The sequence below is a fragment of the Solanum pennellii genome, chromosome 12 (genome assembly GCF_001406875.1).
Source record: "Solanum pennellii chromosome 12, SPENNV200".
Taxonomy (NCBI): Eukaryota; Viridiplantae; Streptophyta; class Magnoliopsida; order Solanales; family Solanaceae; genus Solanum; species Solanum pennellii.
Window position 1 is genome coordinate 5,446,546 of NC_028648.1, and position 27,885 is coordinate 5,474,430.

The 27,885-nt window shown below is 29.9% G+C and overlaps 3 protein-coding genes across 3 annotated transcripts; all 3 read right to left on the minus strand.

The window, feature by feature from the left end:
- Positions 1 to 1,137: 1,137 nt before the first annotated feature.
- Positions 1,138 to 4,232, minus strand: LOC107005353 (NAC domain-containing protein 72). The gene is made up of 3 exons (XM_015203925.2): positions 3,978 to 4,232; positions 2,886 to 3,157; positions 1,138 to 2,206 (listed from the first exon to the last, which is right to left on the minus strand). The coding sequence occupies exons 1-3, from the start codon at positions 4,156 to 4,158 to the stop codon at positions 1,607 to 1,609; spliced, it is 1,053 nt and encodes a 350-aa protein (XP_015059411.1). The 5' UTR covers positions 4,159 to 4,232; the 3' UTR covers positions 1,138 to 1,606.
- A 7,946-nt stretch (positions 4,233 to 12,178) lies between these two features.
- Positions 12,179 to 15,224, minus strand: LOC107005966 (ABC transporter G family member 9-like). The gene is given in 4 exon segments (XM_015204608.2): positions 12,179 to 12,973; positions 13,202 to 13,539; positions 13,730 to 14,525; positions 15,114 to 15,224. Coding segments are annotated over 4 exon segments (1,902 nt in total). The 3' UTR covers positions 12,179 to 12,316.
- Positions 15,225 to 16,767: 1,543 nt separating this feature from the next.
- Positions 16,768 to 20,089, minus strand: LOC107005967 (ABC transporter G family member 9-like). The gene is made up of 4 exons (XM_015204609.2): positions 19,988 to 20,089; positions 18,300 to 19,095; positions 17,734 to 18,071; positions 16,768 to 17,424 (listed from the first exon to the last, which is right to left on the minus strand). The coding sequence occupies exons 1-4, from the start codon at positions 20,087 to 20,089 to the stop codon at positions 16,768 to 16,770; spliced, it is 1,893 nt and encodes a 630-aa protein (XP_015060095.2).
- Positions 20,090 to 27,885: the final 7,796 nt, after the last annotated feature.

Here is a 27,885-nt window from a genome sequence, read left to right on the forward strand (position 1 = left end):
GGTACTATTTCAGTCTTCATCTGTATATATATAGACTTGCCTTTTGCTTTTCGAGACAGTCTAGTTTCTATGGTCCACTTTTGAGATTTATAGTCGTTTTGTTGATAGCTCTGTACTACTGACTTCCGGTTCTGAGAGGAATCTTTATTTGTATATATGTATTGGTTTGCTTCCGCCTGTTTATATTGATATCTTAAATTTTGCGTACTCTTATTTAGTTTCCACCCTCAGACCTATTACTTGATGTTCCGGGTTAGGGATTGACTTACCTACTGGTAGATTACAGTAAATGCCATCATGACTCGAAAAATCGAATCGTAACAAGTTGGTATCAAAGTAAACTCAATGGATGTGTGAGTTCATTGAAAATGAAGAAAGAACAACAAACTTTCAACCACTTTTAACTTATACCTATTCTAAACTCAATTTTAACTTGTATTTTATTTTCAAACACATGAACTTTAATATCAATTTTCAACTCATATTTACTTTTAACACATTGACATCAATACCAACATTTAAACCATGCTTATTTTCAAAGTATAATGCTTATTTTCGGTTAGTCAAAGGATCAAAAACACTCATATTACTTGATTGAATATTAGTGTTTAGTCGAATATTACAAGGATTGATTTAATTTTCAATTTTACCTATACATTATACAATGTGAACAAAAGAACATGCAAATTTTGGTCTAAAAAGGACACATTTAAATTTTTTTGAATATATTCTAGTCTGTGGGAAGTGTATAAATATGTTACTTGGTAGCCCAATTAATCGAGTCAATTAAAAATATTAATTTCAAACAACATCAATGCTACCAATTAATCGAGTTGATTGAAAATATTAATTTCAAACAATATCAATGTCTTTTTCGATCGAGCTCATCGCGAAATTTGCCTATATATATATATATATATATATGAAATAATCTTCACATATTCTAGGTTGCTCTAAAGAAATAGCCATATAAGTTGATGTACGTTAGATGAAAAAAGGGTGACCCGAAGATAGATTAAAAAAATTTATTTTTATCTCATCTTAAAAACAATTAATTATGAATTTTTAATTCCATTATTTGACAAAAATGATTTCTACCCACACAACACAATATTTATGACTTACTTAAATGACAAATTATAAAAACTATTTTAAAAGTATTTTGTATATATCTTCTAACTTGCTACACAGAAATGTAAAAATTACAAAATACATCCAACTCTGGAAATGTATCATAAAATAAAACAAACTAAAGGCCCAGTTTCCTAAAAGAATATACATGCCCCTGCATATATCTCCTGTTTGTGTACATTATAACGTTATTTTATCGTCCACACAGACGTGCCCTCGGCCTAATGACTTCAAACACAACTTGCAAATAAGAAGTGCCACTCAACCTAATGACTTCAGACACAATTGCAACAACTTGCAAATGACGTCCACACAGACGTGCCCTCGGAAGACTTAGTTTCCTTGGCCATGATACTGCACTTGCTCTTTCTTCGAATCCGTTGGGCCAAGGAAATCTAAATCCAGGCCTCCTGTATATATACAGTATACTGGCATTCAGATTTCGAGCTACAATTTTTGTACTTTTCAGCATCCTCTACTGCCTGAACCCGAGATTTAACCTCTGGTTTGGACATTGGATCCCGAATTGATCAACATTTTTTGTATACGTTTGGGAAAATCCATTGAGACTCTGTTGGAAGTAACTCGCTTGATCAATCCGTTGATTTCTGTTCCCGCTTTCAACTTCTTCGTCTAGATTAATACTTTCAACCTTTGTGTTGCCTCGGAAATTTGGAGGATCAGCGTAAACATCGTTGAGAAAATTCATACTGTTGTTGTTGTTGTTGTGAATGTGGTTATTGACATGCCCCTGAGCCGGACCCTGAACGCCTGGAGCTTGATTTGCTGGGCCCGATTCCGGCATTGGTTTGAGCCCAGCGAGAATTGCCCAATCGAAATTGGCTGAGTCCAGGCGATCGAGGTTGAATTTCTCGGCCTTGAGAGAGTTCAACCTCGGTAAATTGGAGAATCGATGGTCCATTTCTGGTAATGATTCGAGCATATCATCGAATTGGGATGATGACGAAGTCGACGAACCATGGCTGTATTCATTACTGCTGTGTAAACCAGACATCAGAGGTTTTGGTCCACTTGAATTCTTCTTATAAATTCGACAAAGCACCCATTCATCTAGCTGAAATGTACAAAAATGATTGAAAAATTAGATACACATTAAGAAATGCAACAATTACACATTTGAAAATGGAATATAATTGCACATTTAGTCCTCCAGTTATTGACAATTTAGACTTTAGCCCTTATACTATTTAACTATAGCACATTTTGACCTCCAATCACTAAAATGTATACTCTTTGGTCTCTCTATATACAAAAGAACAGGCTGTTGATAAGCACATCACCATCAACATATGGAGCACACCAAATACAAATTCATCATATAGTATAACTATTATAACAAAATATAAGTATTAATTCCTAATTTATGTGACATTGCTTGACTGAGCAGGAAAATTAAATCGATTCATTAATAGAACTGGAGTTGAAACATCTTTGACAGGCTTAAAAACGTAGGGCTTAGTATTTTTGGATCCCAGGTGTTTCACAATATCCCATATAAGGCTCATTCTTGACAGGATTTCTCCCTACTCGGGGCTCGAATATAATTTTTTTTTGGTTAAGGATGAAATACTCACATCGGTATACGATAATCCATATGGGTAGGACTTGGTAATTAAATACACATTTCAATTAATGAACGACTAAATGCATAAATTTATGGAAATTGAGGGACTAAAAGTGCAAATATTCATCCAAAAACAAAAATATAGAGAGTAATATTTCAATGAAATTACCTTTGAACTTCCATTATTTTTCCTTGAAGATTCAAAAAGTCTATATTCATGCATAATCCAATTCGTCTTAGATCCTTTTGGAGCTTTACCCACATAAAACACAAGAGCTTTCTTAATTCCAACTTTTCTTCCTTGCGAAGTTATCACCTTATCCGTCCCCGTTGCTTTCCAATAACCCGAACCTGCTACTCGATTCGGTCTAGATCCATTCGGATACTTCCTATCCCTCGGACTGAAGAAATACCATTCTTTCTCACCAAATGTCGCCTTACCTATACAAAAGGTAACACATTATCCATCATTTATCGAATTCAAAGTATCAATAGTACAATATCATTTGACCTGCATCATTTCATTGATCGAAAATAATTTCACTTAAATTTAACCTGCATCATTTCAGTAATCGAAAAATAATTTAACTTAAATTTGGCTTATCAAATCCAAAAGTATCAATAGTACAATATAATCTGACCTGCAACATTTAAATAATAAAAAATAATTTAATTTGAAGTTAACCTCGTCATCTCAGTAATAAGAAATAATTTAACTTAAATTTGACCTATCGAGTTCAAAAGTACCAATAGTACAATATGATTTCACCTGCATCATTTTAATGATCGAAAATAATTTAACTTAAATTAAACCTACATCATTTCAGTAATTGAAAATAATTTAACTTAAAATTTGGCCTATACCATTTCAGTAATCAAAAATAATACATTAAATTTTCTTGTAAAGTCTAAATGACAAAACTTCCAAATCTTACTTAAAACATATATAAGTTTCAAAAGTTGTTTTTTTGTTTTCCTCCCTCATTCAAAATTCCAACACACAAATCATCATTTTATTATCACACAACAATTTTTTCTTATTAATTAATTCAAAATAAATAAAACTCAATTCTATATTTTAGATATAAATCGACTTTAATCATGAATCCATCCATTAAAACTAAAACAATAGGAGTAAAACTTTAATTACACTAGAAACATGAAATGAATATAATTTCATTTATTCTTAACCAGAGGTCTCAGACTCGAGAGAATAGTGAAAATTATAAAAACAAAAGATTGTATAAGACTCGAAACTTACTAGGTAAAACCCAAGGATCAAATTTGTATAAATCAATTTCACCAATAATTTGTAGAGGAAAATCATGTCCAGCAACTTTCTTACATAAATATTGAACTAAAAGCTCTTCATCAGTTGGATAAAATCTAAATCCTGGTGGTAAACTTAATTGCAAAAGTGGATCTTTTTCTTGAACACCCATTATTTTTTTTTTTAATTAATAAAAAACTTCTTCTTTTTTTTTTCAAAAAAAAAAATTTTTTTTTTTGAAAATTTCTAAATTTTTTTTGAAAATTGGGATAGTAGGGGGATTTATATATGGACGAAATTGGAAAAAGAGATAAGTATTATTGTCATTTTCTTAAAATCTTGATGGTTCTAAAATTTGACACGTATTAAAAAAGTTAGGCATTTTAATAGCCGACCTTATCAAGCAGTAAAGTTTTGGACCAAATACATGAATCTAAATAAAATAAAGTTCCAAAAATATAATTTTAAAAAGTCTTTGAGGTCCCCTATTACGTGGCACTCTCTCCTGTAACTTCTAGAAGATCGAATCTTTTTTGTTTTTCCGCCCACTTTTATCTAAGATTAAAAGTAATGTTACTCGATTTCGTTTCATTTTATATAAGTTAGTTTACAAAGTTATCGATTTGTGGTCTAAAGTAAATGCAAATACTTTTTTTCCTTCTTATTTACTTGTTTATATTTCATTTTTTAGCTATCCATATTTACTTCTTTATTTCGACAAATCAAGAAAGAATAAATACTTTTTTCTATTATATCCTCATTTAGAAAAAAATCAAGTTTTAATTCATTCTTTCGAAATCATAATTAATAAGGATAAAATTGTAACTTCACTATGCTAATTATTATTATCTTAATATGTGTATTATTTCTAATTCTAATTATCGAATAAATAAGATTAAAGAAAATTGATACATTTGACATAACTTTAATTTAACGACAAAATTGAAAAGTATTTTTTATTTTCTTAACTCTTTTTCAAATCAAACTAAATCTTTTTTTTTGAAAGGGAGGGAGTATTTATTTTTATATAGATATTAAAAATTATTAGATTAAAATATTATATTTTTTATATTTTTGAATTAAATTTTTATATTGTAAATTATGATAAATAAATTGAAACGGAGTGATCAGTATTAATTTATTTTTTTTTGGAAGAAGAGAAAGAGTTAAAGGCTGCTCGAATTTTGATTATGGAATTTTATTACATTATCACAAGAAATTTTAACATGTGACAATTGAATGATCCATTCGTCCAACTTCATGTAAGATTCTCTTTTTTTTTATTCATTGACAATTATTTTAGTTTAAGATAATTATTATTATAAATTAATGATATTTTTACTTATATCATGATTAAATTAGAGCTAAAATTTGAGACAATTTTATTAAGAATGAAATAATTTTATTATTGCATTATAATTATTTTTGATAATAATAATTACATTAGCTTATTAATATAATATCGTTTTTATTACTTTGTTAATAAGTCGATCGATCGATGTAAATATTTTGTGAGATATTGGTAAATATTTTAAGGATTCATAGAGTGTGGGACACGTGAAAATACGTGGACAAAAAAAAGGACTTAGCTGTTTTTTGGAATTAAGTGGTATTTTTTATTTTATATAATAAAATAATAATAATGGGGATGTGAAAGGGACTACAAAAGAAAAATCTTATAAATATGTCATCTATGGACGACACGTATGCATTTTTTATATTTAAAAAAAAAAAACGTTTTTGGTCATTCTTTTTCATTTTTATTCTTTTTTCTAAAAAAAGTAAAAAAAAATATTTGTCTTTTGTGTATCTTTTTCTAATTTTGGTGTTAGTGAAATTGATGAAAAAGTTATACTTATATTGCACTATTTAGTTATTCGTGCATACATATAGATCTTTAATAATTGTTACTGTAACTAGGGCCGTTCATGGTTATAGTCAACAACTAAATTAAATCTCATTTTAAATTAAATTAATTAAAAAAAATTAATTTTTGGTACAATTTAATTAGATTTGATTTTTTAAATTTTGAAAAATCGATATTATTTAGTTTAGTTTTGATTTTACTAAAAAATAATTGTAAAAATAATCAAATCGAGTCAATAAATTAGATATATAAATTTTATAATTATTTATATATTATTCATAAATAAATTAAAAATATTTTGTTAAATTTTAATTAACTTAAGTTTTTAACTTTATTATTTTCTCAAGCCCAACACTTCAGCCCAAATATAATAATTTCAAATCCAAGTCTATCAAAATCAATTTTAGTATTTACATACTACTGTACTTTACATAAAATAATCACACACTCTATTATTACTTAATTGCTTAATTAAATCGACATTAACTTTTTTGTAGGTTGCTCAGTGGTGTTTGTGTCTGTCAAGATACGTACGTACTCAAAAAAATTATTATTTTCAAACCGAATAAACAATAAAAATTGAACCAAACATAACCAAATCGACAATAACCAAACCGCTTGATTTGGTTTGATTTTAGAAATTTTAAAAGATTGACTAGATTGATTTGATTTTAATTTTAATCAATAACTAATCCAAACCGAACCACAAACACCCCTAAATATAACTATTTTTAGTTTAATATTAATATATTATGGGAAGTTCATTTTTTGGATTTACTTAACGAAATTAGATCTAATTTTCTTTTAAATATTTTTGGATTAACAGAAAATATTTTTTTATTGCGTACCTTTGCCTCTTACTTTGTCGATAGTCTACGTGTCAATTTTTAATATTTCACTTCGTTAAAAAAAAGTTTTCACACGTAGTCTATAGATCATCGGTTCAAATTATATAATTAATTTTGAATCAAAATAAATTATTTGTGTTACATTACTTGAAATGGATTTTTCGATTGCCGTATGAGTGTAAAATATTTTATATATTAAATTTTACCTTTTTAATATTAAATTAATCGATTTGAAGTAAATACTGAATAAATATAATTTTTTTACTCGGCTTATCTACCACATTTTTAAAAATAAAATATAGTTTGATAGTTCTATTATTTAACGAACATTTGATATCTTACCTTGTAATATTCTTGCCTATCTTACCTTGTAATATTCTTGCCTATTTTCTTCCTTCCCTACCCTCAATTATTTTAAATAAATAATAGTAAAAAATCAACCACTTTTTGGTTGATTGAAAAAAAAAAAACAAATGAGTTTTGAATTTTCATAACGTTAAATGGTATTTTCCTTTTTTATATATATGTATATATATTCTTTTCCCAATAGTTTAGGTACACTACCACCCCAAAAAAAAGTAAGGTGAAAGCTAATAAAACTATTCTTTGATTAAATACCTTTTATAATATAGATCACGTCGGGGACGGATTCAGGTTGGGTTCAGAGTGTTAATTTGAATACTCTTGGAAAAAATTACACGATATATATAAGGTAAATTTTCTATATTTTTATAGATACATATATTTCGAATCCTCTCAATAACAAATAAAAATAAATAGCTCAATGATAAGACCTCTAAATATTAAGCTGCATGCTTCAGGTTCGAATTTCTGCAATATATTTTTTTGTTTTCATTTATAGTTTCAGTTTATTTTTATTTAAAAAAATCAGTTCTATTTTTTAAGTATTTTTTATTTTAAAAACGTGCCAAAAATATAATTTTAAATCCAAAAAATTTAAAGAGCCCGTTACGAAAATTTTTTCATACCTCTTAAATAAAAATTCTGAATCCACCACTAATTTACACGTGTCACTAATAAATTAAATCATAGTGTATATTGATTGTGCTATTTTATTTTTAGATTAAGATTGACAATATATATTATTTGGTAGGTCAAAATAGCCACGTTGATTTCTTTTCAATGATTCGTATTTGATGACGTTTTATTTTGTTGTGTTTTCAACTTCTCACTTTGCCACATGTCGTTTAGTTTATTATATTTTTGTGTTATTCACATAAAGTCAAGATATCTTTTTCACTATCATTTTATCATCTTTTTATCTCATCTAAAAAAAATATAATTTTATCATCTTTTTATCTCATCTAAAATAAAAAGGAAAAGGATGTATTATTTTGATTTTGTTCGTTTTAATTTATATGGCTTATTCTAATTTTGAGGTTAAACAACTCCATTTTTTTCTTACTATATACTCATTAATATCTTTTAAATTATTTATTATTTTGATTCAATGTATTCTTTACATAATCCCAGTCTGTTATTAGTTCTTAAGATATTCGAGCTTTCAATAAAAATTGTTTCTTTTTAAAAAAAGTTTTCTTGAAAAATAAATAAGTTTATTATTTATTTTCTTAATGTTTGGTAACTAAAATACAAAAAATAGTATGTTAAAAGTAATTTTAAATAATGTAAAAGATATTATAGAGTGAAAAAATTTAACTAATTAATTATGTACACTATGGAATTGAGTATACAATATAATATAAAAAATGACATAGCATATTTTGTTGTTACTTCCATTTCTATTTTATGATTATTACTCCCATGTAAATGGGATGACATATTATGTTTTGCTATTACTTTCATTTTCTATTTTGTGAAAAAAAATATATAGAATACAACCAAATATAAAATAAAATATGGAGTATTTTATGTATAAAAGTATTTTTCCTTATGTAGGAACACTATGGAATTGAGTATACTATATAATATAAAAAATGACATAGCATATTTTGTTGTTACTTCTATTTCTATATTTTATATTTATTACTCCCATATAAATGGGATGACATATTATGTTTTGTTATTACTTTCATTTCCTATTTTGTGAAAAAAAAACATATAGAAATTAGAATACAACCAAATATAATAAAATAAAATATGGAGTAAGCTAAGTATAGCCACGTATAGTGAAAAGGAAGTTGCCAATGGGGCAAGAAAAATATTAGATAACATCAAAGGGAGAAAGTTGTTAGTAGGGCAAATTTAATACAATATATTAACCTACTTTTTTTAAAAAAAAATTGTTTTGTTTATTTAATGCCATGTGTATGTTTTTGATGATGGTCCAAATGAGCATATTTGTCACTAGTTGAGTAAGGCTTATGTAATGTTGATTTAATAATCTCATTTTTCATTTATGATTTATTGTTGAAAGATTCATAAAATGTTGACAAATTTTTTTTAAGGCCAAATACAAAAACAAAATTTCAAACTTCTTGTGTTTTTTTTTACATGTATTTCAAGTATGTTATTTTTCTATTGAATCATTAAGTTACTTATAATTTGTTTCTTTTATACATTGTTGGCTGATGTGGAACCAGATTTTGTGAGGGATATTAATAGAGGATATATGTGTTGTTCTAGAACTCATTAGTCCAATTGATATTGAAAATGTTCGAGAATAAATTACTTCAAGTCATTTGAACACATTGGAAAACAAATGAGATTAACACACAATTTGTCTTCTTTCTTTTAATCACAATCATTACAATATGAACACAATTGAAGACATTTACAGTAGAAAAGTCTATCAAAATCAACCAACAATGTTTAAAAGCAACAAATTATGGGTGATCCAATGATTCAATAGGAAAATGACGTAGTTGAGATAACTGGGGGGGAAAACCCAACAAATTTAGGGATTTAATTATGAGTTCGGTTTTTTTTTAAAATTTATCTTTAGGGTTAGTACTGTATTCATTAGGGGTGTCAAAAATGAACCCAAACATAGATAACCCGCCCAATGTGCTCAGAATTTTAACTGTTGGGCTCATGATAATTTGAATTAGGTTCAATCTCAACCCGTTCAAGCATAACCCAATTAAAGAGAATCCACAATTGAGCCCAATTCAATCTCCAATCTCAACCCGTTTTAAAATTTCTTACTAAGATATGTTCCTATATTAAAGGTATGAATTATTATATATTTAACATTTTTAGAACTTGTCTATCCATTTGTTTACTTTTTTTAAAAAATAAATATCTTGAACGCAAATTCGAATTGTGATTATAAAAGTTAAATATCACTATGTTAAAATTATTGAAATTAATCGGGTCGAAATGGGCGGATCAAAGACCCAACCTGTTTTTAGCCCATTTGAATCCAAAGTAACTTGGGCGGGTCAAGACCCAACCCAATTTCTATCTCAACCCATTTTAATATCTCCAATTTCAACTCAACCCACACATTTGACACCCTTAATATTTATGAACTATAATCTTGGGCGAAAATTCTCCTAAGAATCAAGCTCTTAATCTGGTTTATAATAAGATCACCTTCCCTTTTAGATTACTTCGAAAAGCTCTCGATCTATCAAAATTATTCTATATAAGTATACAAGTCTATCGATATTCATATTGTTATAACATATAAACTCTTATTTGATTTCAACTATGAACTATTGAGGTCAAAAGAGAAGATTGATATAAAAAATTGATTTACCCATAATGTAAAAGTTCATAGTGTTATATGCCAAAAATCAGCTAAATGCAACCACAAACCGAACTTCAAGTAAAGAAAATATCAATTTTTAGAAACTAAGGGCAAAATCATCCAACCAGTCCATAAATAATTATCCAGACACAGTAAAATTATCAAAATTCAAATTCGGCCTCGTCAATTTAAAATGTTGTCTTTGGTCCAACTTTTCAAAGTCTTAAAATTCAAAATTGAAAATTTATCTTGTAACACATCCTATCATCTCGAAAATCATATCACTCGACTAGAGACTTCATTAACTTAAAAAAATTTTACTTTAATACCAATAAATATCAATGTTTGAATATTTATCCAATCAATGAAAGATCTTCAATTTGATCTGTTGAAATAGTTCGTCGATTTTTCAGTATCGAGACTCCATTTTCCAACATTGTCATATCCAACAATTTTTTCTCAATTTTGCCTTATAAATAACAAATGCTCGTCAATTTATTTTGACCTTCGATTTTTGATCTATTTTTAGTATTGTCCTTCCTATCTTTCACTTATTAGTAAAAACGAAAAAGATATCATAACTTGGTGTAAATAATTTTGAATATCTTATCATGTTAAAAACTATATTCAAAGATCTTTAATTTGATACGTTATCTACCACATAACTTATTAATCATTGGAAGTATGTAGTTATCCTTTAAAGTTAGGCTCATTAGAAACTTTAGTCCATTGTAATGTTATTCCAACTTGACTTGGTCTTAGGTCAAATCTCTTTATACAACACACCTTCTATACTTATCATCATATTGAATATTGAGTATCTATTGGTCCATAACTTTTCTTGGCATACACACAAACAAAATATATTTAATATTGTTATGTTTACAACGCGCTTTAAACCATGATAACGTGAAGAATTATTTTCTTACCTAACTTGTATGGGTAGTTATTTATTACGATCATATATAACGATCAACTTTTTTATTTGATGTTAGATATCTCTATTGAAACTCGACTATTTTAAATGTGCGTCGTGTATGACCCTATATTACCAAGAATTTTTTTATATCAGATTGAACACAAAAACTCTAATTAAGAAAGAAACAACTTCATCTGCTGCATCATATCTGTTGACGATATATTAGATTAAAATAGACAAATTTTGTCAAAGACATTATTTCGTTCTCACACGTGAAAGCTATGATGTGAGTGTAATATATTTTTCTATGGATAATAATTATAAAAAAGGCATTATTCAAAGGATTTATAGTCAAATTCAAATAAAAACGCAGACATTCGTCTATGTTATGACTTATAATAGCCATTCACAAAAAAGAAACAAAATATTGTGTTCGTGGGGGCGCCATTCTATGTCAAAACACTCATAAATAGGTCAACTAATAATTTTTTTAGTTTTCGAGATGTCAAATGAGCGGATTAAACTCAATATACAATAATAATCATATCTGTATTAAATGTAAAGAAGAGATAAACAATTTTAAACGATATCATATAGAATAATATTAAACAATATGAATGGACTAAAAAATTATCGATAGAATAAAAAAGTACGTGATACAATTTAATTTTTATGACTCATAAGTTATATCAAACCCTAGTAATTCTTACGGCTCAATCCATTATAAGTAATATGAAATCTCAACATAAACAATAGAGTGGCTTGAGATTGTAGGTCAATTAAGACGGTTAATTTGTCATGGTCATACTTTTAAAGTCTCAAAAGTAAAAAAAAATAAAAATAAAAAATGTCCAAATTTAAAAAATCCAATCGAATCCAAGCTTATTCAAATTGAGATTTGAATTGTAATTTCTTCGATCAGATATATTAAATATATCTTGTTTGTCTACAATTACTAAGAGTCAAACAATGACTTGTAAATGTGACATTTCTACACTCTTTTTGAGTAAAGCAAAAAATCTATTTCTTTGTTACACCAACTCTCATAAGAGCAACATAAGCTAATAACCTATAACCAAAAAACATAACAGCCAATGCAACCATTGAAATGCCTTTACCTCCAAGCCCTATACTCTTTATGGTAGGAAAATCTTCAACCAGACACGTCGCGTTTATGCCACATGAATACGTTTCTCCACGACTATACTGTGACCCCAACAAGAGCTTATACGTGTATTGACTAATCGATATGTACTTTATCCAGGAAATGAACCATGGGACATGTTGAACGAAGTACCCTCCAGCTAAGGTGAACGATAGAATGATGACTGAACCGAGTACAGTAGCTGATTCTTGGTCCATGATCATTGCACCAAGAGCTAGCCCGAGGCTTTGGGAGACTAATACATTGTAGAGGATGGTGAATAAGGTAGAGAAAAAGTTGAACGCAGATGGTTTTAGGCCAGTCATCCAGTATGTTATAACGGTGAAAATAGTTGGAAGGACTAGCTCCATTGGAAGGTCACCTATAGTTCTAGCTATAAAGTACGCGGAGAGTCGATACATGCCTGATGATCTTTCTTTCTCCAACATCATCCTTTCTTGTGGGAAGGTAAAAATAGCTTGTAACAAAGGAAAAAATGACCAGAAATCAGTGTAGAAGAACATAAGTCCAACCTACATCAAGTTAACAATTACATCGTTAAAAGAATTTTTATACTATCAGATCATCTAATCAAAGATAACTACATCTCTAATGCTACAAGAAAACTGTGAATTACATGGGGATTTTGTAGGCATTAGTATGAAAATTTGGTTTCCTGCAAATTTTCATACTAATTTCCACGAATTTCCTCATGTAATTCACAGTTTTCTTGTAGTGTAACGAGAAGAAGTATCGATTACCTGATCTTGAATGTTGTTAGATTTCCACCATAAAAATCCACACAAGAAAGCCACCACCAAGACCTCTCCAACTTTGAGGCTAGAGAAGGACTCGTGTTTTCGTTCTTTCATCCCTCTTCTAAATAACACTGAGAATTGCTGCCACCATGTATTCGACCATTGAGTAAATTTCTTCTCAGGTAGTTTCTCCGCGACCTGATGAACGTCAGATTCTTGCAATTGCTCCTTCATGTTCTCCACTAGATTGGTTTTGAAAGCAGTTACCAAAGTTTTCTTGATTGAAGCTGGATCTTCTATAGGAGTATCTACTAATACTCGAGGATCATCAGATAGTATACCTAACATATTAAATCATACTAGTTTATTAGTCATCATAACATCTCAGCACAACGAGATGGGGTACTGTTAGTGGCAGAGTGGCCTTGCTGTTACGATCCATGATATTCAGCCCTTTGTCACTCTGATTCGTAAAAGAAAAGCAAGTGTCTTCATACATGAAATTACTATATATATATAGATGAAACATACCATTTGAAAGATCCAACAAGAAGTCTGAGGGATTCATGGCAACTAACGGGGAAAATCCGATGCCTGAAAAATATCCCATAGCATCTTCTCCTCTACCAAAATACAGGGGATTTCCTTCAGATAACAACAACACTTTCTTGAACATGTAAAACAGCCTACTCGAAGGTTGATGTATCGTTAGCACAACCGTCCTTCCACCCTTTGCTAAATCCCTTAAAGACGACACAATCCTTAACGCTGTAGTAGAATCAAGCCCTGATGTTGGTTCATCCAAGAACAACAAACTCGGGTTAATAAGCATTTCTTGTCCAATACTTACTCTTTTCCTCTCCCCACCAGATATCCCTCTCAGAAACGGACCTCCAACGATGATATCCTTGCACTTTGTCAATCCAAGTTGAGTCATAATCGCTTCAGCATGTGCGGTTTTCTCCTCAACTGTAAATGTTTTAGGCAAACGAAGGAGAGCAGTGAACACAAGTGTTTCGGACACTGTAAGGTGAGGGTAAAGGACATCATCTTGAGTAACAAAGCCGGTGCTACGATTCATGGCATTGGTAAATGGCTTGTTATTATACGTTATAACGCCTTTGAGATGTCCATTAACGAGCCTGCCTCCGAGTCCTGTTAGCAGAGTTGTTTTTCCACTTCCTGAAGGCCCTAATATCGCCAGCATTTCACCTGGAGAAACGATCCCCGAGACACCCTTCAAGATTATCTTCTCTTCATTTGATTTTGGTGAATTCTTGAAACACCCTTCTTTCGCCAGATTGATCTTGTAAAAAACATTCTCAAACTGCAAGATCACTCAAGCCATTACACTTTTAGCAATATCATAAAAGAGAGAAACTATTCATAAGGGCTGAGCTAGTAAGGACTAAGGGATAAGGCGCGGAGCTAGTAAGCACACAGGGATAAGGGACGGAGCTAGTAAGGACATAGGGGTAACGAGCGGAGCTAGTAAGGATACAGGATAAGGGGCGGAGCTAGTAAGGACACATAGATAAGGGGCGGAGCTAGTAAGGATACAGGGATAAGGGGCGGAGCTAGTAAGGACACATAGATAAGGGGCGGAGCTAGTAAGGACACATAGATAAGGGGCGGAGCTAGTAAGGACACAGGGATAAGGGGCGGAGCTAGTAAGGACACAGGGATAAGGGGTGGAGCTAGTAAGGGTTCAGGGATAAGGGGCGGAGCTAGTAAGGACACAGGAATAAGGGCGGAGCTAGTCACATCTTAAAATTCAAGTAATAAGTATTTCTTAGGTCTCATCGAGCACAAAGTCACTTTTGTTATAAAGCACTCTACTTCCTATGTGAAACTTTCCGAACAACACGAAGCGAAAAACAAAACAAAAAATCACATGATATATTTAAAGAATTACCTTAAGAGTGACAGGACGATTAATGTTGTTGAAAATAACTTCAATTTTAGAATGATCAGTGTATTGATTTTGTTGTTGGGACAATATGTTTTCCATCTTTAATTATTCCATGTTTAAAAACTCTTGGGGCTCTCTATTTAAAAGAAATTAAAATCAAGACTTCTTTGATGACTTCTTTTTTCTCTCCTAAATTCTTGGAAATACATATGGACTGACTAATATGTAGAGGCGATCGAAAGTAATTCAGTTGATTGATTATCTGACACTTCACGTTTTCAAATAAACAAACAAAAAAACAATTTATGAGGAAATGGAGAGTAATGAATTTTATTGATTAGGTTGTCAAAATTTGGTCATTTGCAAAAGCATAATTATTTATAAAGATAATTTAGCTAAACAAACCCCTAACAAATATTTCATTCATCTCATTTTATATCGTTTAAGAACAAAGAAATCGTCACAAAATAATTATTACTTTAGAATTTCAAGAATAAAGTTCATGACAATTGTTTTCAACTACTCAAGTTAAACATTAAAGAAGTGTGCACAATATTTTAAAGGGTTATTAGTAGAATAATAACCACTATTTATCTATTTTTTACTCATATAAACAAGAGTTAAAAACCTTGCTGCATCCAAGTGAGTTAGTTTTTATTTTATGTCCTCCTTAATTTACGTGATATTATTTTATTTTTAGTTAAATTTAGAAAAAAAATGGCATCTTTTTTATATTAACTTATATACTAACCTTGACCTCCAGGGTTTTCACCCTTATCTCAATTGTCAAAATTTTACCATTTCATTGATCATTAAGCCACAATTGGAATGTCTGCATTTACTTTGGAGTAATTAAAAACAAAAGAGACAAACAATGTAGCTCGTTCCACGCCTAGTGAGGGTTACCTTTCCTGTGTTTACGAGCTATTGCATAGAAACAAAGATTTTATTATGTACACGCCCAAAGGAAAGCGATTGCAGAATACCCTTGTTATAAAAAACGAAGTCTAGAAACCAAATAGAGTTAACACACTAAAACAAATTAAGGATTTTGCCACAATTATATAATTATCGATATATTATATTTAGCGGTAATAATAATGTTGAATGCCTTGAATCGGACCCGTTACAAACAGAAAGGACGGGGGTCTCGCTGCCCGGTCAGCGAGTCGGGGGGTCCAGGGGGGCGACGCGCCCCCTGGCCTGGGGGTCCGGGGGGGCGGAGACGCCCCCGGCCCGACGGTATACAATGTTATTGTATTGGGCCCTTAATTATCTGTTAATTCTGTATGTTGGGCCCAAGCCTGTTAGGGCGTAGCTTAGCACTATATATAGACGCTATGGCAAACCCTATTCTGTAATTCTGTTCTTGCCTCTCCATAATAAAACTGCTCTCCCTCTTCCCCGTGGACGTAGCCAATTTATTGGTGAACCACGTAAATCTGTTGTCTTGTTTTTCGCGTTTATATTTTCTCGTATTATCTCAAATTCCGCATAACAAATAAATATGAGTATTTATACCCAGTACTCTGTATAAATGTATTAAAGACTTTAACAACTATGAGTACAATGACATTAACTCAATTGCCGCTAAATATTTTTGCGGCAATAAAGTCACACCACTAAAATTACAAATGGAAATTACTTCCTACAAAATCTATTTCTTTGTCACACCAATCCTCATAAGGGCAACATAAGCCAAGAACCTATAACCCAAAAGCATAATAGCCAATGCAACTATTGAGATGACTTTACCTCCAAGCCCTATAGTTTTTATGGAAGGAAAATCTTCAACCAGACACGTCGCATTTATGCCACATGAATACGTTTCCCCCGGACTATATTGAGACCCCAACAAGAGCTTGTACGCGTACTGAGTTATTGATACGTGCTTTATCCAGGCAATGAACTTCGGGACATGATGAACATAGAACCCTCCAGCTAAGGTAAACGATATCAAGATGACTAAAGCGAATACAGTAGCTGACTGTTCGTCCATGACCATTGCACCAATAGCAAGTCCAAGGCTTTGGGAGACTAATACATTGTAGAGGAGGCTGAATAAAGTAGAAAAGAACCTCCACGCGGATGGTTTTAGACCAGCCATCCAGTATGTTATAAGAGTGGAAATAGTCGGAAGGACTAGCTCCATCGGAAGATCACCTACTGTCATAGCCATAAAGTACGCGGAGAGCCTATACATGCCAGATGATCTTTCTTTCTCCAACATCATCCTTTCTTGTGGGAACGTAAAAATACCTTGGAACACAGAATAGAACTCCCAGAAACTAGTGTAGAAGAACAGAAGGCCTGTCTGCTACAGATAACAAATGACATTAATATAACTTCGATGAAATGTACCAATTCCATCGTAAAAAGGAGTTTTTTACACTATCAGATCACTTAATTATAAGATAACGTGTAGCCGTTAATAACAACCTGGTTAACAAGTTAAATTACACTGTGTAGCTTAGTTCTTTATAGTACCAATTTTATTATAACAACAACAAACACCGGTGAGTGTAAGTAGACCTTACCAGTATCTCGTGAAGGTAGAGTATACAATATACATACCAATTTTATATCAGTTCAACGGCTTATTTCATGTAAAATTAATAATTACCTGATCTTGAATGTTGTTAGATTTCCACCATAACAATCCAGCAAAGAAAGACATCACCAAGACTTCTGTAACCTTGAGGGTAGAGAAGGACTCGTGTTTTCGTTCTTTCATCCCTCTTCTCAATAACACTGAGAATTGCTGCCACCATGTATTCGCCCATTGACTGAATTTCTTGTCAGGTAATTTTTCAGTAGCCTGTTGATCAATAGATTCTTGCAACTGTTCGTTCAAGTTCTCCGCTAGATTGGTTTTGAAAGCAAGTACCAAAGTTTTCTTGATTGATGCTGGATCTTCTTTAGGAGCATCAGATAATACGCGAGGATCATCGGATAGTATACCTAAGAAATTAAAATCACACAAGTTTACTAGCTAGTCATTCATACCATTTACCTAAATGAGAACGTATATTATGAGTTAGAACTTAGAAATATACAATCGTGAACATAATTAACCACACATGACGATGAGTATTGTAAGTAGCAGAGTGGCTTTGCTGACATGATCCACGGAGTTTCAGCCACTACATGAAATTACTATCTATAACAAAGAAGGATAGATTAACATACCGCTTGATAGATCCAATAAGAAGTCCGATGGATTCATAGCAACTAACGGGGGAAATCCGATGCCTGAAAAATATCCCATTGCATCTTCTCCTCTGCCAAAATACAGAGGATTTCCTTCGGATAACAGCAACACTTTGTCGAACATGTAATATAGCCTACTAGAAGGCTGATGTATCGTCATTGCAACTGTTCTGCCACCGTTTGCTAAACCTTTTAACGTAGACACAATCCTTAAAGCTGTAGTAGAATCAAGCCCTGATGTTGGTTCATCCAAGAGCAATAAACTCGGATTGATAAGCATTTCTTGCCCAATGCTTACTCTTTTCCTCTCCCCACCGGATATCCCTCTCAAAAGCGAATCTCCAATGATGCTATCCTTGCACTTTGTTAATCCAAGTTGAGGTATAATTGCATCAGCATGCGCGTTTTTTTCCTCAACTGAATAAGTTTTAGGCAAACGGAGGAGGGCAGTGAACACAAGCGTTTCGTAGACTGTAAGGTGAGGATAAAGAACATCATCTTGAGTAACAAAACCAATGCTACGCTTCATGGAACTAGAAAAGGGGTTATTATTGTACGTTATAACGCCATCTAGATGGCCGTTAACGAGCCTGCCCCCGAGTCCTGTTAGCAGAGTTGTTTTTCCACATCCTGAAGGGCCTAATATCGCCATCATTTCACCCGGTGACACGATCCCCGAGACACCCTTCAAGATTATTTTATCTTCCTCTGATTTTGATGAATTCTTCAAACACCCTTCTTTTACAAGCTTAATCTTGTAAGCAACATTCTCAAACTGCAAAAACACCCAATGCATTATCTTTAGCAAATAACTTAAAGAGTTTAACTTGTATACATTCAATAAATTTTACACTATCATCTAAACTTTGTACAAATCATAAAAAATGGAATGATTCTGATACCATTTGTAACGGCCTAGCCCGCTAATGATATTGTTCGCTTTGAACCTATATCTGCATGATTTTAAAATGTGTTACTAGTATGTCAGATCTGCTTACTTATATATATAGAGCTGTCATAAAGGGCCGGCCTAGCCCCACCCGGACCAAGCCTCGCGGGCCAAGGAATTCGAAGCCCAACATCTCTTTTATGTTTTGCCAATATGGGGTAACACACTCCTTCTAGTAGCTAATTTATTATACAAATTCATTGTATATTTGTAGTCATGATAAAAATACCGACCAGATATACAAATCAATTGTATATCTCTCCTAGATCTCGCTGGTCTCTCTCCCTTCTAACATATAGCTACGAATCCATATTATAAAAACATTAGCTAAGAATCCTTATAAAGAATTCTGATAAATAAAAGCCTTATTTGGATCGTCTCACTTTTGTCCATACTGAACATATGCAAGACCTTTTTAGGTCCTATTTTAGATACACAAGAGAATCAAATCATCAGCGATACAGAGAGAGAAAAGTGAGAGAGTGCACATTTCCACACATAATTTTCAGCCCTAGAAGTCAACTTCAAATTGTGATTCCTGCTTTGTTCCCCAAACGTTACTAGTTACTAGTAAAAGCCATGCATCTTAATTTACAATATATCATCTTGTCTAAAAAAAATAAAATAAAAATAATGTGGAAATTCTAGAGTAACACCAAGAAAAACACAAAACAAAACAAAGCAAAAAATCATATGAAATATTTAAAGAATTAATTACCTTAAGAGTGATGGGACGATTAGTGTTGTCAAAAATAACTTCACTTTTAGAATGATCAATGTGTATATGATTCTCTATATTCTCCATGATCTCTTGTTCCATATAAATACTGATATATTTCAAAATCAAGAAGCAATTGAAGATGAATGTGATGAGTTTCACATTTCTATAATAAATTCTTGGGAATATATATATATAGACTAATGTACAGAGGCTACAAACGTTACAAGGAAATAAAAAATTAGAGAGTCATGGTCAAAGATTCATTGTATTCCTTCAGTTTCTTTTTTAGTTGTTTTTCCAAGAGTCAGTTTGACTAATTTTTAAAAAATATATTAAATTATATTAGTTTCTTATTTCTTTTAAAAAATTAATATTTAAAAACTATATAAAAGGTAATACTATAAGTTGTAATTTTGTATTACAATTTTATAGGAGTATGAATAATAATATTGGTTGACCAAAATATTCTTTGAATGATTTATATGCCTTTTTAGTCTAATTCAATCATATTTTGGTTGGTAATTTGGAAAACTAAAAAGTATCACATAATGAAAATAGAGTAACAAATATTACTTCCAAATGACACATAAGATTAAAAAAAAAAGAAGAGAATGATGGACACATAAATTTATTTTAACAATTTCCAATGTGTTTGAATGTTAGAAATCAAGGAGGACTCAAATTTACCATTTTTTTAATAATGGCAACGACTAAAAGCAGTATTATTATGTGTAGGCAAAATGATCTAATGGACCCTTTTATTTGTATGTCTTTGTATTCTAAACCTTTCTACTTGACTATTTGTCAACTGAACCCTTAAATTCAATGAAACTCTATGTTTCAAGCCCTTCTGACTGTTGACCAAGCTTATGTGACAACTTAATTATTGAGTTAACACAAATATGTGATATCACGCGTAGGAGGAGCGTGAAAGATCAAATTTTTAAACTAAAAAAAATTGATTACTTTTTAAAAATAGAATAAAAGATCAAAATAAGAAAATTAACTGTTCTTTTGTCTTATCACCCCACCCATCCCCATTTCTTTTTTCTTTCTACTCTCAAAACCCCATTTCTTTGCTTTATCCCCTTTCAGGCCCTTTTCAATTTCTTGTTTCTCTTCGCATTTTCTTCCTCCTGGGAATAGAAACGAAATTGTATTGTTATTGTAGATTTATATTAATTTTCTTTTATTTTTGGGGTGTTACATAAAATTGTGTACAAATATTAGAGTATATTGTGTACTTTAATGGCTATTCGTTAATATCAATGGGGAAAAGAGACTTATGGTGGTTCAAGTGGTAGATATAAATGTTGATAAATGAATACAATTAAAAGTTGGAAATGAAAGAAATTCGAAAAAAAAGTGAATGATAATTGTTATTTATTTGAGAATGTAATGATACTAGTGAGAATGGAAGGTTGTGATGGTATCTCTAATGTAAAAAAATGGAGAGAGGTGAAGGGATGGAGGAATGAAGTGAAAAAGAAAGAAAAAATAGATTATTTTAAGAAAAATAATAATAAGGGATGCGTCATTTTTTCAATAAACAAATTTACCACTAGTAAGAGCGTCTACCGATTTTTTTTGTTGAAAATAAAAAGATATCAATAGAAATAAGCACAAGCAAGGGAGGCTAGACCTTATCTTACTATTCCTAATTAATGAGATAACAAGTCTCTACAAATCAACAGGCATGGAGAAAATAAGAACTAGAAAAACTAGGTATTCTTTTGGTGGAACATCTGATTATTTGAGGACTTAAAGTCAACAATTTTTTTTTATGTGAGACCAAAGTCCATTGATTACTGGGTTGTTCTGCGGTAGAGGTTCCCTGTTTGACTTCTTCTTGCCTTGATTTAGTATCCACAACTATGTCTGGCAGCGGAACCGGTAAGTCCCGGTTTCCGGTCCGATTCCGGTATAGACCGGTTTGGTCCGGTTCCGGGACATGTAACTGGACGGAAATCGGAATTTACCGGTCCCTCCCGGTTTCAGAAATTACCGGTCCGTTGCCGGTCCGGTCCGGTCATTTTTTTTTTAAAAAAAAATCTATCCGTTTATAGCCGTTGGATAACGGCCAGTGGGGCCCCCAACGGCTATTTGACCCAAATTTCAGCCACTTACACTCCTACCCCACCCCAAACTTTTTTAATACCCTAAAGTTTTAAAAATTATATTTTAACCCATTTTTTTACTTATAAATACCCCTAAATTTCATTCTTTTTAATCACAAAATCATCTATTCATCTATATGGTGGCACCAACTATTAGTAAAAGTATGATAATTCGAGATTTAATTCAAACAGAACCCTTCCTAGAAGGTGGCTGTGTAGATTAAATCTTTTAATACTCTACTAATATTTTTGTAAATGTAACTGTAATATCAAATAAATATAGGCTATTCGTCTTAATTTGTTTTTTAATATTGTTGTATTAAATTTAATTTTTAATATTGTCAATTTTAATTTTATAACTTTAAAGTTTGAATTTAAAAATTTCAAACTTTAAGAGTTTGAAATTTAAAATTTTATAACTTTAAAATTTGAATTTAAAATTTTCAAACTTTAAAATTTTGAATTTAAAATTTTCAAACTTTAAAAGTTTGAAATTTAAATTTTATAATTTTAAAGTTTGAATTTAAAATTTCCAAACATTAAAGTTTATAAAATTTAAATTTCAAACTTTAAAAGTTTGAAAATTTTAAATTTAAACTTTGAAGTTTGAATTTAAAAATTTCGAACTTTAAGAGATAGAAAATTTTTACATTTTTTTAACTTTTAAAGTTTGAATTTAAATTTTTAATTTTTTAATTATTATAATAAAAATTATATTCAATTAAAAAAATTAAATCTTTAAGTTTTAAATAAATTTTTTTTTAATACCGATCCGGTCCGGTATACTACCGATTCCCTTCCGGACCGGGACGAAACACGACAAATTTTACCGGTTTACCGGACCGGTCCCGGTTCGCACGGTTCCGCTTCCGTCCCGGTTCTGGAACTTACCGGTCCGATTAACCCGGTTCCGGTACCGCCGCCAGTCATAACCACAACTGTATTAGGCGAACCCAACTCTCCATCGTTCACAAATCTAGACAATAACTGTCATGTAGCGACTTGTGATGTAACAATCAACTCCCTAGAGTTATTATTTACATTATTTTGTGCCTCAACATCAATATGTATAGGAGTGGAAGAACCCGTTCCAGCCGCACCAAGTTGCTCGTCAGCGTTCCAAGTAACATAACTTCTGTATCTTCTTTAAAAAGCATTCTAATCCGGAAGAGGTGATAATAGATTGACATCCGCCTTTACTCTGGCTACACTAGGCCTTGACTTACTAGTTGTACAAACTCATATAAGTAGAAGAGTTTATCAAACTATTCCGCCTTATGTGTTTGACTATCAATTTGAGAAACAATTTTCCAGCAAATTAAGCTATTTTTTCAACTTCTCAAAATTAAAGTAATTACTAACCGCAAAATATGTATTTTAAATTTGTCAAAACCTTTCATTTCATTTTCTTGGACTGTCATGAAAAAAAGAAAGGATAAATTAACTAAATTAAATAAATATATTTGTTAGTTTCAAGGTGTAAAATTTAGTATTGCCTCTATGTTCATGACCTATCGAAAGACATACTCCTTTCTCCCTCTGTTCACTTTTATTTATCATGTGCTTTTCGAAAGTTAATTTAATAAAAATTTTAAAATTAATTAGATTATATTAATTTTATATTGTTAACAAAAAATTTATATATTAAAAAATAATACGAATTCTGATAATAGTCATGATACAAATATCGATCAAATATACAAATCAATTGTATTTCTCTCGTCTCCCCCCTCTCTTCCAGATCTCACTCGCCTCTCTCTCCATTATAACATGTAGCTACAAATCCTTATTACAGACACATTTGCTAAGAATACTTATTACGAAATCTAATAAATAAAAGCCTAATTTGGATGAACTCACTCTTGTCCATACGGTACATATGTAAGACTTCTTTAGGTCCTATTTTAGATACATAAGAGAATCAAATCACCAGCCATACATAGAGAAAAGTGAGAGTGTGCACATTTTCACACATAATTTTCAGCCCTAGAAACCAATTTCAAATTGTAATTCCCGCTTTGCTCCCCAAACATTACTAGTAAGAGCCATGCATTTTCATTTTATTTCAAATTATAATTCCCGCTTTGCTCCCCAAACATTACTAGTAAGAGCCATGCATTTTCATTTATAATATAGTTCTCGTCTAGAAAAAAAAACCTAATGTGGAACTTCTAGACTCTAGAACAAAAGCAAGAAAAACACAAAACAAAACAAAACAATTGTTTTCATATTTTGCTGTCAACATTAAATACTTATTCTTCAAATTATTTTTCAAGACCTAATTATTTAATAGTGATAGTGTGATAAATACCTACAACAATACTTATTTTCTTAATGAACGTGTCAAGTCAAACGACAACAAGTAAAAATAAAGGGAGGGAGTAAAATTAAGAGAAGTGCTAAATGACCAGAAAAATGTGGCCAAAATTTAGCCAGAATAGTGAAAAAGACTATTGTAGACTTTCCCTCAACAATAAAATTAAAACTTTTTAATATTTTCAAAATAGTATGAGTATTAATTATTTTGATAAGATGAATTTCCTGGGTCCCATGCCTTATTCCTTTTTCAATTCTTTTTTTTTTGTCATTTCACTTCTCCTTCTTGACTTTTTTTTTTAACTCTTCTTATAAAAAAATATTAGAATATGGTGAAAATAAATAATTATATTTAAGCACTTAAATTGGTTAAATTCATCCTATGAATGAAACGATAAAAGTATTTATTTTATGTATCTATTGGAACTTCATCAATGTAAAATATTTTTTTAAGAGTACAAAGAAAATCATAATTTCTTGGGGGAAAAAAATCATAATTTAGTCGCTTTAATGTCAAATTCTCTATGTATATATAATTAATGCATTAATTATTATTTTTGTAAAATGACTCAGTTTTAAATACACTCTTTAGATATTTCAAATTTAAACATTTACACTTATGTACTACAAGAAATATACAGTTACACCTCCAAATAAGTTTATCTATAACTAATTATATTAAAATATAATTATTAAATAATAAACTAAAAATATATTTAAAAAAATGCTTTTGTGACATTATTCTTACAAAATTAATTAGGGTCGATACTTATAAGTAATAAAATTTTATGATTTTTGTAATGTTTTGATGTTTATCAAATATAAAGTGTTTTAAGTTTTGCTTCACTTTTATCGAAATATTTTCATATTATACTTATATCATTATTCAAATATGTATTTTAAATTTATTTTAACGCAACTTCATAAACTTATTTAGTTAGAACTCATATTAATAATAATAAATAAGTAATAGTTCACATATTATCAAGTCAACATAATATAAGGGTGCAAAACTATCACATATTCAATATGATTGTTGTTAAATAGGATCGAAATTGATGAAATATATAATTTTTATAGTATTGTGATATTTGTCATCTCTAAAGTGTTTCGAGTTTTGATTGTCGTTATTAATATAGTAATGTTAAAATATTAAAATAAATAGCCTAATTTATTTAAACATAATAATTTATAAAATTATATACTTTTCATATTAATAACAAATATGAGTAATGGTCTATAAATTATCAAATTGACGTAATATAGTGCGGATACAAGACTATAGTTAATATTAACACGTTACTCTCAGGGATTCTCAGTAATATGCAATATTAGTAAAATAAATATGGATTCTGAAATTTACAATCAATATATATATATAAAGCTGAATATAGAAAAGCTGATGTGACATGCCTATATGACCTCCATTCCAATTTATCTTTTTTCTCAATCTTTTGAACTTTTTTTTATTTTTTAAAATAATAATCTACTAAATACATCTAATGCATCTATTAACTTACAATTAAAGAAGACAATGAAAAGTTATTACATAAATGATATTTTTATTATTCTAATGGAGTATGAAGAATTGTAACGGTTGTCAATAACTTATTACAATCAAATAAAAAGTATAAAATAGGAGAGCACATAATCTAAAAGTAACCAATAGAATTCCAATTTCATTGCAAAAAAAAATATATAAAATTACTACCTCATGTAAATCAAGAATTTTGATTTGTCTATACAAATGAAGTTATGCATGAGAGCACATAATCGAAAAGTAAGTTGACGAAATGGAAGAATTATTGCAATAGAAGATATACTACTTCAGGTAATTGAATTTTGAAAAGTTTTATTGCCTCAAATAAATAAAAAATTTATTTGTTTATACAAATGAAGTCAGACAAGAGGATATGAAGGTAAATTAACAAAATTGAAGAATCATTTCACAAGAAGATTTACTGCTTCAGGTAAATCAAAATTTTGATTTGTTATATAAATGAATTCATTAGAATATACTTGTGCAAGTTTAATCATTTTATGCCAACGAAAATTATATCAACGGATCTACCAGAATTGTACAATGGAATTCTATATAGAAATTCAATATACCAAAGATCGAGAAACATCTAAATGTCCTCTAATATTCAGTTTGTAAATCGTAAAAATAATGTCTGAAGTATAATTTTCTAATTTTATTCTTTTTCTTTTTTCACAAATGAAAAGTGAATAAAAAGATGAGGCAAGAAATAGTAAGATTAAAAATAAGAAGATATTAGTGAATTTTTTCTAATAGTATAGAATAAATTTAGTGTGATATATTAGAAAAAAAATAAAGAGATGAGGCAGGACATTGCAACTTGCAAGATAAAAGAAAGAAGATATATAGTAGTGGACTGAGCAAACAGTTAAAGGGAGGTAAAGAAAAAAAAGGAAAGAATTTTTTTTAAGTAACTACATACAATATAAATAAACACAAGAAAGGAAAACAAATGTAAAAACGTTACCCAAAAAAAAATATAAAAACGTTATTTTTAATTATTTTTTATGTAACTACTTCTCTCTCTTTCTTCTTTATTATATAACATCTTAAATAGAAGAATATATATATATATATATATATATTAATATCATATTATAAATGCGAGTAAATTAAATTATATTATATTAAGTAAAAAATGAAACGAAGATCAAGAAGAAAAAAGAAAGAATTTTTTGTAAGTAACTAAAATAAAAATAAACATGAAAGGAAAACAAAACGTTAGTTTTTTTTAGTTTTTCTTTAACTACTTCTCTCTCTTTCTTCTTTATTATATAACATTTTATATATAAAAAAATATATAAGTATATATATTGAACTTCCAAAGTGTGTGTATATATATATATATATATATATATATATTATAAATTCATTGAATTTATTTTTTAGAATTTTTTAAAAGTATAATTCATTAGAGAGGAATTTAAGAAAAAGTGACAAATTGTAGTGTCGTGGGGACTAGAGAGAGACAAACATGATATTTGAATTTTTTTTCACTGATTTTATAGATCAAAAGAAAAAATTATAAAGAAGAAAACAAATTTCAATAATAATAGTAAATCAATATATATATATAAATGAGGATCGTAGAGGAGCTGATGTGGCACCTCTCTATGGCCTCCATTTCAATTTCTTTTTTTCCTCCTTTTTTTTATTTATTTTTCATTTCTTTTCATTAAATAATTTGTTTATTAATTAAAAAATTTATTCATATTTATTATTCTAATTATACCTAATAAGTTACAACAAAACCTCCATCTATTTACATTCCCTACTTAAATAATATGTCTCTTCAACTTATTTTTAATTATTCTTATGGTTTACACAAACTATAAATAACAACTATCTATGTTCAATGATCATTCTCATTTTCTCATTCTTTCTTTTTATTAGTATAGTTTTTTCCTCTTTTACATTTTTTT

What these genes read in the sequence shown, in the direction of transcription:
- LOC107005967 (XM_015204609.2), bottom strand. Translation starts at nt 20,089, where the DNA reads ATGGAACAAGAGATCATGGAGAATATAGAGAATCATATACACATTGAT. An exon ending in ATCGTCCCATCACTCTTAAG is followed by an intron (nt 19,096 to 19,987) that starts GTAATTAATTCT and finishes GTGTTTTTGCAG; the next exon opens with TTTGAGAATGTTGCTTACAA. An exon ending in CTAACAACATTCAAGATCAG is followed by an intron (nt 17,425 to 17,733) that starts GTAATTATTAAT and finishes TATCTGTAGCAG; the next exon opens with ACAGGCCTTCTGTTCTTCTA.
- LOC107005353 (XM_015203925.2), bottom strand. Translation starts at nt 4,158, where the DNA reads ATGGGTGTTCAAGAAAAAGATCCACTTTTGCAATTAAGTTTACCACCA. An exon ending in TGATCCTTGGGTTTTACCTA is followed by an intron (nt 3,158 to 3,977) that starts GTAAGTTTCGAG and finishes CCTTTTGTATAG; the next exon opens with GTAAGGCGACATTTGGTGAG. An exon ending in AAAATAATGGAAGTTCAAAG is followed by an intron (nt 2,207 to 2,885) that starts GTAATTTCATTG and finishes TGTACATTTCAG; the next exon opens with CTAGATGAATGGGTGCTTTG.